The following is a 13512-nucleotide window of genomic DNA, read 5'->3' as shown; positions in this document are numbered from 1 at the left end:
GCCATAGGATCCCATTTACCACACGGATGCTAAAAGTGTGCTCTTTCACCTTCCAACTGGCCAGTGCGTGAAGACGAATGAGCGTTCCTATACAGAGGGCCACTTCAAAGAAACGTGTGTTTCTTTGCATTGGGTCCCTTTGGTGGACGGATGTGTTGACGTCCATTCTGACTGTGCCCCCAGTCAGCACATACCATAGTATGGACCTAGGCTAAGATTTGTGTCCCAATACTTTTATCCATATGGTGTATACTGTAGTAACATTACCATGACGTTAGCACAGTCCTGTACATTTAATAAGGTGCCAACAAGGGATAATATAGCAACGGTCTGTGATACTTCTAGAGGGTAGCAGACCCATTTTACAGGGTTACGTGTGGACATATCTTCCTGATGTATGGCTTTACTGACAGCGGGGCCAATGATATTTCGCCAGTGAAGGAAAGCTCTTAGCATATGGCTGTGAACTCATTTTTTCTAGTTACTAGAATATAAAGTCATTCACCTTCTTTTTGAAAAACCATTGTACTTAGTCCTTCCTTTCATAAACTGATTTATTGAATTATCTACAAATGTAGAAACTGTGGTGAGTGAAGACATCATAAAACAAAGCTGGAATTTTCACAATATCAATACAAACCAGACATCTTATATCACACAAATCTGTGGAAAAGTCAAAGGGCGTCACAGTGTAGGCTCTAATGAGCGTGGTGCTCCATTTCATGTCCCTTATGCTTTATGAGATCATTTTTTCATTGTTTGCTGCTTGGATGTGTTCTGCGGAATTTGCTGGTGCTATAAAGAGAAATGGAAAATATTATTTTTCATGAAGCACTTGCTAAAGTAACATTTAAAGGAAGTTTCCCAAAAGAACTCCCTTGTATTTATGCCGTTTTTCTGGATTTGAACCCTTGATTCGGTGGCACACTAAAAATGATGTGAATAATTATATTCTTTATTTATTTGATACTTCAAAAAAATCCAGATGATGACATATATATAACTTCTCCCAAGTATTCCCAATCCTCTGGAACTCTGTGCCCCAACACGTCCGATTATCCACCACACTCAGAACTTTAAGACAGAACTTGAAACCCACCTCTTCAAAAAATTCTTACAGGGTGCAATGAGCCCGCTGCTACCTCTACCACCACCGAACCTGCCGCAACCCCCCAGCCTACTGTCTCCTTACCCAGTACCCTAAAAACTGTAAGCCAGCGAGGGCAGTGCATTTTCCACTCTGTAGCAGTCTGCCATTGTTAGTCTGTATTTTGTCTGTAACCCCCTTCTCACGTACAGCACCATGGAGTCAATGGGGCTTCAAAAATTGATAATAATAGTCATAATATTAACTTATCAATATGGAATATCTTACAAACTTAGTACAAACCCTTGAAACATGCTGCAACTTTTCTTTAACTCATGGTATCCATTAACATATATACAAATATTTTTGTCCATGGCATTAATGTCCAAGTTGAAAAAGCTGACAACTTCTTTTATTGACTACTAGATGAGAAAATGTACATTATATAATTTTTGCTGCATATGCAGTGCTTTGCTTCATATTTGCATTTGTAGCGAACTCATGAATCCATGTCTTTTCTCATCAAAGGTGGGATCCCTTTCGTTCTGGTAGCAGAGGTTTTTCAGCAGTCTCAGCGTCCTGCGGCTTTTATGATAGCTGGGTCCGTCAACTGGATCTGCAACTTTGCTGTTGGACTTCTCTTCCCTTTAATCCAGGTAAATATAATTTAGCAAGTTTATGCATGAGTTTCTGTAGACTCAAAATCAGCACAATTTGTTTGACTTAGAAATAAAGTTAAAATAAAGTTTTTCTCAAGATATAATCCAGGCAGAAGTAGAGATTGCCTGTAGCACTGGGACAAAAATCCTATTCAGATCAACAAGAATGATGATTGTGAGCTTAGATATTTGGCACGAGGCTAACACATGGTCATCAGTAAGTCATTGGATCATCAGGTCAATGTCAGTGGTCAGCAGGTAAAGCCATCACATGGAAAGAATCAGGAGGAACAGAGCAAAGGAGCAGAGGTCTAGTTATAAAATCATCATATTGAATGGTGTATTATATTCTAGTAACTCATAAATCATTAGTGAAGGTTGCTGAGTCAAGGAGGTCTCACTAAAGATACAAAAATGGTTTGGTGGTTCCTTGTATTATACACTAGCCAGAGGCAACTCATTTCCTTAACATGATCTCTTCTAGATGACAGATGTGCCCTCTGCAGACACTGTACTTAGCACCGACATTACTCAGACCAATATCCATTATGTGATAAAATCCTCTAACACTCATTTTGTAGGAACCAAAGGTCTCTCTTCACATTTATAACATTTACCGGTGAGCAGCAATTCAGACAAAATGGGTAATGTACTTGCAAAAGGTGAAACATGTCCTTCTTGTCTATCCCGTGCAGTTTTGAAATGTGCAAAAAATATATATTAGATAAAATTACTACCGTTAAATATGAAAAATAAAATCTATGTATTAAAAAATAATTTACTAACTATAATGTTAGGAATTTAAAGAGATTTTCCGGGACTTTAATATAAGCTATCCTAAGTCGTGATGGGTGAACCCGAACAGTAAAGTTTGGAATCCATACAGAGCACATGTTGTTCAGGCACAAACACTGAACACTGACTTCACCAGGAAGTCCGTGTTACTGGTCGGATTCAGCCCCCGAACACTGGGTGTTTGTCGTGCTGTCATAAGCATGACAACATGGCAAACACCGCTTCTAATCGGCGGCAAAATTATCACCGCCGGTCAGACAACAATGATTCTGATGCTATCAAATGACAGCATGAACTCGCAGCTGTGATCGGAGGTATAAAGTTTACCTCCGGTCACTGGCATCAGCTGATGGGACAACTACTCCAACCCTCAGCTGTCAGAATTAACAAGGTTGGTAATCAAGAACAGAGGGGTCCCCACACTATTTTTTTAATAAGTTAAATAAATCATTTAAAAAAACGATGTGGCTTCCCCCATTTTTGACCTGCTCTTCCCACTTGCCCTGTAGCCGTGGCAAGTGGGTTTCATATTTGTGGAGTTGATGTCACCTTTGTATTGTCTGGTGACATGAAGCCCACGGGTTAGTAATGGAGAGGCGTCTATAAGACACCTATCCATTACTAATCCTATATTTGTATATTAAATAAACACACAGCCAGAAAAAAGTTCTTTAATTGAAAGAATGACACAGACTACTTTAACCCCTTTCTGCCAGCTGACGGAATAGTACGTCAGCGGGCAGTATCCCCCGCTTTGAGGTGGGCTCCGGCCATATTTCAAAGGTGTTGATTCATGCAAGAAAATAAAAGTATTAAAAAAGTTATGGCTTTTAGATGAGGAAAAGGAAATAACAAACTTGTAAAAATGGAAAAATCGCACGGTCATGATGAAGATAAAAGGATACTGGGTGCATTTTTTATACACACCATGGCCTGTCGGATTCTTACTCGAATAGGATGGAAGCTCTCATTTACACTATTTTAATGAAGCCTGAGACCTTTTTGTGAATATTTAAAGATTAATTTGAGCAGAAATCCTAAACCAGGGATTCAAGCTTCAGGAGGCTAATTTGCATATTCCAGGTGCCTTCTGGGAGAAGCGAAGTCTCCCTAAGCTAGAAGATCGTTGGGTACAGCCGGGACCAGCTGCTTCGAAAGCATCACCAAACCAGGGATTCAAGCTTCAGGAGGCTAATTTGCATATTCCAGGTGCCTTCTGGGAGAAGCGAAGTCTCCCTAAGCTAGAAGATCGTTGGGTACAGCCGGGACCAGCTGCTTCGAAAGCATCACCAAACCAGGGATTCAAGCTTCAGGAGGCTAATTTGCATATTCCAGGTGCCTTCTGGGAGAAGCGAAGTCTCCCTAAGCTAGAAGATCGTTGGGTACAGCCGGGACCAGCTGCTTCGAAAGCATCACCAAACCAGGGATTCAAGCTTCAGGAGGCTAATTTGCATATTCCAGGTGCCTTCTGGGAGAAGCGAAGTCTCCCTAAGCTAGAAGATCGTTGGGTACAGCCGGGACCAGCTGCTTCGAAAGCATCACCAAACCAGGGATTCAAGCTTCAGGAGGCTAATTTGCATATTCCAGGTGCCTTCTGGGAGAAGCGAAGTCTCCCTAAGCTAGAAGATTGTTGGGTACAGCCGGGACCAGCTGCTTCGAAAGCATCACCAAACCAGGGATTCAAGCTTCAGGAGGCTAATTTGCATATTCCAGGTGCCTTCTGGGAGAAGCGAAGTCTCCCTAAGCTAGAAGATCGTTGGGTACAGCCGGGACCAGCTGCTTCGAAAGCATCACCAAACCAGGGATTCAAGCTTCAGGAGGCTAATTTGCATATTCCAGGTGCCTTCTGGGAGAAGCGAAGTCTCCCTAAGCTAGAAGATCGTTGGGTACAGCCGGGACCAGCTGCTTTGAAAGCATCACCAAACCAGGGATTCAAGCTTCAGGAGGCTAATTTGCATATTCCAGGTGCCTTCTGGGAGAAGCGAAGTCTCCCTAAGCTAGAAGATCGTTGGGTACAGCCGGGACCAGCTGCTTCGAAAGCATCACCAAACCAGGGATTCAAGCTTCAGTAGGCTAATTTGCATATTCCAGGTGCCTTCTGGGAGAAGCGAAGTCTCCCTAAGCTAGAAGATCGTTGGGTACAGCCGGGACCAGCTGCTTCGAAAGCATCACCAAACCAGGGATTCAAGCTTCAGGAGGCTAATTTGCATATTCCAGGTGCCTTCTGGGAGAAGCGAAGTCTCCCTAAGCTAGAAGATCGTTGGGTACAGCCGGGACCAGCTGCTTCGAAAGCATCACCAAACCAGGGATTCAAGCTTCAGGAGGCTAATTTGCATATTCCAGGTGCCTTCTGGGAGAAGCGAAGTCTCCCTAAGCTAGAAGATCGTTGGGTACAGCCGGGACCAGCTGCTTCGAAAGCATCACCAAACCAGGGATTCAAGCTTCAGGAGGCTAATTTGCATATTCCAGGTGCCTTCTGGGAGAAGCGAAGTCTCCCTAAGCTAGAAGATCGTTGGGTACAGCCGGGACCAGCTGCTTCGAAAGCATCACCAAACCAGGGATTCAAGCTTCAGGAGGCTAATTTGCATATTCCAGGTGCCTTCTGGGAGAAGCGAAGTCTCCCTAAGCTAGAAGATCGTTGGGTACAGCCGGGACCAGCTGCTTCGAAAGCATCACCAAACCAGGGATTCAAGCTTCAGGAGGCTAATTTGCATATTCCAGGTGCCTTCTGGGAGAAGCGAAGTCTCCCTAAGCTAGAAGATCGTTGGGTACAGCCGGGACCAGCTGCTTCGAAAGCATCACCAAACCAGGGATTCAAGCTTCAGGAGGCTAATTTGCATATTCCAGGTGCCTTCTGGGAGAAGCGAAGTCTCCCTAAGCTAGAAGATCGTTGGGTACAGCCGGGACCAGCTGCTTCGAAAGCATCACCAAACCAGGGATTCAAGCTTCAGGAGGCTAATTTGCATATTCCAGGTGCCTTCTGGGAGAAGCGAAGTCTCCCTAAGCTAGAAGATCGTTGGGTACAGCCGGGACCAGCTGCTTCGAAAGCATCACCAAACCAGGGATTCAAGCTTCAGGAGGCTAATTTGCATATTCCAGGTGCCTTCTGGGAGAAGCGAAGTCTCCCTAAGCTAGAAGATCGTTGGGTACAGCCGGGACCAGCTGCTTCGAAAGCATCACCAAACCAGGGATTCAAGCTTCAGGAGGCTAATTTGCATATTCCAGGTGCCTTCTGGGAGAAGCGAAGTCTCCCTAAGCTAGAAGATCGTTGGGTACAGCCGGGACCAGCTGCTTCGAAAGCATCACCAAACCAGGGATTCAAGCTTCAGGAGGCTAATTTGCATATTCCAGGTGCCTTCTGGGAGAAGCGAAGTCTCCCTAAGCTAGAAGATCGTTGGGTACAGCCGGGACCAGCTGCTTCGAAAGCATCACCAAACCAGGGATTCAAGCTTCAGGAGGCTAATTTGCATATTCCAGGTGCCTTCTGGGAGAAGCGAAGTCTCCCTAAGCTAGAAGATCGTTGGGTACAGCCGGGACCAGCTGCTTCGAAAGCATCACCAAACCAGGGATTCAAGCTTCAGGAGGCTAATTTGCATATTCCAGGTGCCTTCTGGGAGAAGCGAAGTCTCCCTAAGCTAGAAGATCGTTGGGTACAGCCGGGACCAGCTGCTTCGAAAGCATCACCAAACCAGGGATTCAAGCTTCAGGAGGCTAATTTGCATATTCCAGGTGCCTTCTGGGAGAAGCGAAGTCTCCCTAAGCTAGAAGATCGTTGGGTACAGCCGGGACCAGCTGCTTCGAAAGCATCACCAAACCAGGGATTCAAGCTTCAGGAGGCTAATTTGCATATTCCAGGTGCTTTCTGGGAGAAGCGAAGTCTCCCTAAGCTAGAAGATCGTTGGGTACAGCCGGGACCAGCTGCTTCGAAAGCATCACCAAACCAGGGATTCAAGCTTCAGGAGGCTAATTTGCATATTCCAGGTGCCTTCTGGGAGAAGCGAAGTCTCCCTAAGTTAGAAGATCGTTGGGTACAGCCGGGACGAGCTGCTTCGAAAGCATCACCAAACCAGGGATTCAAGCTTCAGGAGGCTAATTTGCATATTCCAGGTGCCTTCTGGGAGAAGCGAAGTCTCCCTAAGCTAGAAGATCGTTGGGTACAGCCGGGACGAGCTGCTTCGAAAGCATCACCAAACCAGGGATTCAAGCTTCAGGAGGCTAATTTGCATATTCCAGGTGCCTTCTGGGAGAAGCGAAGTCTCCCTAAGCTAGAAGATCGTTGGGTACAGCCGGGACCAGCTGCTTCGAAAGCATCACCAAACCAGGGATTCAAGCTTCAGGAGGCTAATTTGCATATTCCAGGTGCCTTCTGGGAGAAGCGAAGTCTCCCTAAGCTAGAAGATCGTTGGGTACAGCCGGGACCAGCTGCTTCGAAAGCATCACCAAACCGCGCGCCTGTCAGAAGTGTAGACTAGTGGCCCTTTTAGAAGAAAAGGTGCGGAGTCTGGAAGAAAGAATAGCAACTTTGAAACTCATCAAAGAGAATGAAGACTTTCTAGACAGAACAGAAGCATCTCTACTGGTCACAGAAGGTGCAAAAAGTGTCAGAGAACCTCCAAAAGCAGATGAGTGGAAGCATGTGACCAAAAGAAGCAAGAAGACCATGGAGAAATCACCAACCACACAACTGAAGAACCGATATCAAATCTTTGTAGAGGATGAAGATGGCACACCTAAGAATGTAGCAATACCAGCAAGCAAAAAAGAAAAGGGCACACAGCAACAAGTGACAGCAAAAAGTACAGCCAAGAAGCAACGAAGAGTGGTGGTGGTGGGAGACTCACTACTGAGAGGCACCGAAGCAGCCATCTGCAGACCGGACATAACTGCAAGAGAAGTATGCTGCCTTCCAGGTGCGATGATCAAGGATGTGACCGATAGGATACCAAAGCTCTTCAGCTCCAAGGACGTCCACCCATTTCTTCTGATACATGTTGGCACCAATGACACGGCAAGGAAGGACCTACCGACAATCTGCAAGGACTTTGAAGAGTTGGGGAAGAAAGTAAAGGAACTGGATGCACAGGTAGTTTTTTCTTCTATCCTTCCAGTAGACGGGCATGGCACCAGGAGATGGAACAGGATCCTTGATGCAAACAACTGGCTAAGACGATGGTGCAGACAACAAGGATTTGGATTCCTGGACCACGGTGTGAATTACTGGTATGATGGACTCCTCGCCAGAGACGGACTACACCTCAACAAACCTGGGAAACACACATTCGCCAGAAGACTCGCTACACTCATCAGGAGGGCGTTAAACTAGAAGAAGAGGGGACGGGAAGAAAAACATTAGACTCGAACAAAGACGACCCAGGAAAACATACTCAGAAGGGAGGTAAGAACATTTCTAAAACAATCCACAGTGAGGAGATTGGAACAAAACAAAATCCTCTAAACTGCATGCTCGCAAACGCCAGAAGCCTGACAAACAAGATGGAAGAACTAGAAGCAGAAATATCTACAGGTAACTTTGACATAGTGGGAATAACCGAGACATGGTTAGATGAAAGCTATGACTGGGCAGTTAACTTACAGGGTTACAGTCTGTTTAGAAAGGATCGTAAAAATCGGAGAGGAGGAGGGGTTTGTCTCTATGTAAAGTCTTGTCTAAAGTCCACTTTAAGGGAGGATATTAGCGAAGGGAATGAGGATGTCGAGTCCATATGGGTTGAAATTCATGGAGGGAAAAATGGTAACAAAATTCTCATTGGGGTCTGTTACAAACCCCCAAATATAACAGAAAGCATGGAAAGTCTACTTCTAAAGCAGATAGATGAAGCTGCAACCCATAATGAGGTCCTGGTTATGGGGGACTTTAACTACCCGGATATTAACTGGGAAACAGAAACCTGTGAAACCCATAAAGGCAACAGGTTTCTGCTAATAACCAAGAAAAATTATCTTTCACAATTGGTGCAGAATCCAACCAGAGGAGCAGCACTTTTAGACCTAATACTATCTAATAGACCTGACAGAATAACAAATCTGCAGGTGGTTGGGCATTTAGGAAATAGCGACCACAATATTGTGCAGTTTCACCTGTCTTTCACTAGGGGGACTTGTCAGGGAGTCACAAAAACATTGAACTTTAGGAAGGCAAAGTTTGAACAGCTTAGAGATGCCCTTAATCTGGTAGACTGGGACAATATCCTCAGAAATGAGAATACAGATAATAAATGGGAAATGTTTAAGAACATCCTAAATAGGCAGTGTAAGCGGTTTATACCTTGTGGGAATAAAAGGACTAGAAATAGGAAAAACCCAATGTGGCTAAACAAAGAAGTAAGACAGGCAATTAACAGTAAAAAGAAAGCATTTGCACTATTAAAGCAGGATGGCACCATTGAAGCTCTAAAAAACTATAGGGAGAAAAATACTTTATCTAAAAAACTAATTAAAGCTGCCAAAAAGGAAACAGAGAAGCACATTGCTAAGGAGAGTAAAACTAATCCCAAACTGTTCTTCAACTATATCAATAGTAAAAGAATAAAAACTGAAAATGTAGGCCCCTTAAAAAATAGTGAGGAAAGAATGGTTGTAGATGACGAGGAAAAAGCTAACATATTAAACACCTTCTTCTCCACGGTATTCACGGTGGAAAATGAAATGCTAGGTGAAATCCCAAGAAACAATGAAAACCCTATATTAAGGGTCACCAATCTAACCCAAGAAGAGGTGCGAAACCGGCTAAATAAGATTAAAATAGATAAATCTCCGGGTCCGGATGGCATACACCCACGAGTACTAAGAGAACTAAGTAATGTAATAGATAAACCATTATTTCTTATTTTTAGGGACTCTATAGAGACAGGGTCTGTTCAACAGGATTGGCGCATAGCAAATGTGGTGCCAATATTCAAAAAGGGCTCTAAAAGTGAACCTGGAAATTATAGGCCAGTAAGTCTAACCTCTATTGTTGGTAAAATATTTGAAGGGTTTCTGAGGGATGTTATTCTGGATTATCTCAATGAGAATAACTGTTTAACTCCATATCAGCATGGGTTTATGAGAAATCGCTCCTGTCAAACCAATCTAATCAGTTTTTATGAAGAGGTAAGCTATAGACTGGACCACGGTGAGTCATTGGACGTGGTATATCTCGATTTTTCCAAAGCGTTTGATACCGTGCCGCACAAGAGGTTGGTACACAAAATGAGAATGCTTGGTCTGGGGGAAAATGTGTGTAAATGGGTTAGTAACTGGCTTAGTGATAGAAAGCAGAGGGTGGTTATAAATGGTATAGTCTCTAACTGGGTCGCTGTGACCAGTGGGGTACCGCAGGGGTCAGTATTGGGACCTGTTCTCTTCAACATATTCATTAATGATCTGGTAGAAGGTTTACACAGTAAAATATCGATATTTGCAGATGATACAAAACTATGTAAAGCAGTTAATACAAGAGAAGATAGTATTCTGCTACAGATGGATCTGGATAAGTTGGAAACTTGGGCTGAAAGGTGGCAGATGAGGTTTAACAATGATAAATGTAAGGTTATACACATGGGAAGAGGGAATCAATATCACCATTACACACTGAACGGGAAACCACTGGGTAAATCTGACAGGGAGAAGGACTTGGGGATCCTAGTTAATGATAAACTTACCTGGAGCAGCCAGTGCCAGGCAGCAGCTGCCAAGGCAAACAGGATCATGGGGTGCATTAAAAGAGGTCTGGATACACATGAGAGCATTATACTGCCTCTGTACAAATCCCTAGTTAGACCGCACATGGAGTACTGTGTCCAGTTTTGGGCACCGGTGCTCAGGAAGGATATAATGGAACTAGAGAGAGTACAAAGGAGGGCAACAAAATTAATAAAGGGGATGGGAAAACTACAATACCCAGATAGATTAGCGAAATTAGGATTATTTAGTCTAGAAAAAAGACGACTGAGGGGCGATCTAATAACCATGTATAAGTATATAAGGGGACAATACAAATATCTCGCTGAGGATCTGTTTATACCAAGGAAGGTGACGGGCACAAGGGGGCATTCTTTGCGTCTGGAGGAGAGAAGGTTTTTCCACCAACATAGAAGAGGATTCTTTACTGTTAGGGCAGTGAGAATCTGGAATTGCTTGCCTGAGGAGGTGGTGATGGCGAACTCAGTCGAGGGGTTCAAGAGAGCCCTGGATGTCTTCCTGGAGCAGAACAATATTGTATCATACAATTATTAGGTTCTGTAGAAGGACGTAGATCTGGGTATTTATTATGATGGAATATAGGCTGAACTGGATGGACAAATGTCTTTTTTCGGCCTTACTAACTATGTTACTATGTTACAATCATTGGGTGCTAGATTTAAGCTTAAGCACAAATCATTCTTTATACACAAAGGGCAATAACATAAAATCAGTTTAGTGCAACAGGACCACAAAAGAAAACCGATAAGAAAGACTTATCTGTGAACACTGTGCTTATGACAATACAGAGATTGGGATAATTTAGTCATATCCTTGCTGTTATAGGTCTTTTGCTTCCGGCGGGTTGTCCAAAAATGATAACGATGTTGTGATGCAAGTCACAACTCATGGACAGGTCGTGAGTCAACGAAGTCAGACGTCCCAAGGTCAATACCAAAAGAGCAAACAGTAAACCAAGGGAATATACGAAGTCATAAGTCAGGTCACATGCCAGGGTCAGATACCAGAGAAATAGCAGATAAACAAAGTGGTCAACAACAAACGGGTAGTCAGAACATGGTCCAAAGGTCAGCTGCAGAAGGTCAGAACCTACAGCACAGGGATCAGGTGAACACATTCCAAAGAGCACAAGCTTTTGACAGGCAGTGATATGGGCCAGACAGCTCACCTAAATAGCAGGGCAATTACCAAGAACAGGGAGCACCTGGAGAAATCTCTGCACCTCCCAGTCTCAGATAGGGTAACCGAGCTGTCAATCAAAGCACTGATAGCTTAGCACGCCCCAGCACAGGATAGGATGACAGAGCTGTCCATCACTGAGTCCCACACACTCTGAGCAGAGGAATCGTGATAGATGTGCATGGTTTTTTTGGTTCTGAATTGGTGTGGGCCTGGTGAAGCCACTGTGAATTCACTCCTCATAGGCTAATGGTAGCTTCTTGGCATTTGCTTTGGTTGGCCACCCCAAAGCAAATGCCAAGAATTTGTTAAAAGTTTCTGAATAAACTGTAAGTTTTTCTCGTACATTTCCTAATAATATCAGCCATCTCTTTGACTTTCTAACCTGCCCGTTCTCTCTACAACAATCCTACACTAGAAGATGAATGGCAGGTTTTGCCTTCTGGGAAGACTTTCAAGCAGCTGCCCCAATGTCACTACATTTCCATTTTACATTGCAGATACGGCGCTCTCTTTATTGTACCTATTGGCAATGCCGCTGTACCTTTTGACCTCTCGCTATAATATCTGTACAACGAGCATTAATCCTTTCAGGATTTATCTTATTTGGGCCCGGAGGACACCACTATTTATTTTTATTCTTTCTTCTTTTTTTATTACTGCTATCAGAGGACAATACTTTTTCATTTTTCCATTAAGGTAGAAGCATGAAGTTTTGTTTTTTGTAAACAAAACTTGGAATTTTTTATAGCTACAATTTTCGGGTACTTAGAAAAGATTGTAGTACATTTTGTGGAAGATGGAAAAACAAGCAAGAAATTCCATATTTTATGTTTTTAAATAGTATTCACTGTGTGGTAATAATGGTAATTTTTTTTTATTATGGGTGTTAAAATAAAGCCTATACTTTTTAAAGTAACATAATTTTATGTTTTTACCTCTAGTGTAAAGATATGCAACTCATTTCACAGGACCCTGGTCAAGTAGCTGTAGTAGTCTGTGGCCATCGGACAGGAGCCCCCTCATAATTTTTCCTATTTGCCAGAATTCCCGGCACCTCTTCTGATTTATAGGCATGGCAAGAAATTATTGTTGCAGCATGATGTACACGTAATACAAAATGCCAAAAAAAGAGGTATATCTACCTATATCGGAAGATTACCAATAAAAGTAAATTGTCAATTTTATTAGGAAAATGCAAAGACACAAAATATAAAAACATTAAAAAAGCTTATGGGAAATATGCAAATGCATGTAGAAAAGCCGCGGAGACACCATCACGTGTTTCTCAACGCAAGCAATGGTAGCAATGTTCTGGATCACTACGTTGAGAAACACGTGATGGTGTCTCCGCGGTGTTGGATGTTTTGATCTCCCCGAGGTCATTCATCCTTATGTTTATAGTCCTTTTACTAGGCACTGCTCCTAATAGCCATTTTCCTACTCCACACTGATGAGGGGCAAATACCCCAAAACAGCTGTCTGTGGATGGATACCATGTTTTATCATAGGTGGTTTTCCTCTTTTGGATGCTGCCCTTCCCGTGGTTGTTCCTTCCCGGTGAAAGACCTGGCTATTTATTGCTTGCGTTGAGAAACACGTGATGGTGTCTCCGCGGTGTTGGATGTTTTGATCTCCCCGAGGTCATTCATCCTTATGTTCAAAGTATAAAAGTGATACTATTTGCCTAGGGAAAATAGTTACCTCAAGGACAGGTACAGACGAATGTATTTTGGTGCGAGTACAATTCGGTGTTTTGTCAAAACTAATGTTAGTCTATACAGGTGTGCACATGTCCAATGTTTTCCTCGGACAGGATATTTAGATCATACTTGCATGCATGTCAATGAGTCTGACATATTGGAGATGATGGAGACATTTTTTTTCTCTACCTACTCCTCATCCAAGAGAATCAGAGCACACTATACTCACACTCTGATCAAACTCTGAGTCTGATCAGAATCGACCCGATTCTCTCTGATGAGAAAATAGCCGTTCGACTGCACCTGCCCCAAGCTTGAAACAGTAACCAAAGACAATGGATAAAGGAATATGTAAGTGAGAAGGTACTGAAGTGTGAACTCAATA

At 43.3% G+C, this 13512-nt stretch overlaps 1 protein-coding gene across 7 annotated transcripts in view; it reads left to right on the top strand.

Annotated features, from left to right (window-relative positions):
• Positions 1-13512, top strand: part of SLC2A9 (solute carrier family 2 member 9) — a 574319-nt gene that overhangs the window by 535816 nt on the left and 24991 nt on the right. For all 7 annotated transcript variants that reach the window (XM_069744845.1, XM_069744847.1, XM_069744851.1 and 4 more), the window contains one exon: positions 1616-1743. In XM_069744845.1, the coding sequence (XP_069600946.1) occupies positions 1616-1743 (128 nt within the window). The remainder of the gene's footprint in view (positions 1-1615; positions 1744-13512) is intronic.

Source organism: Ranitomeya imitator, chromosome 1 (genome assembly GCF_032444005.1).
Source record: "Ranitomeya imitator isolate aRanImi1 chromosome 1, aRanImi1.pri, whole genome shotgun sequence".
Lineage (NCBI taxonomy): Eukaryota > Metazoa > Chordata > Amphibia > Anura > Dendrobatidae > Ranitomeya > Ranitomeya imitator.
This window is presented reverse-complemented; position numbering and strand designations above follow the sequence as displayed.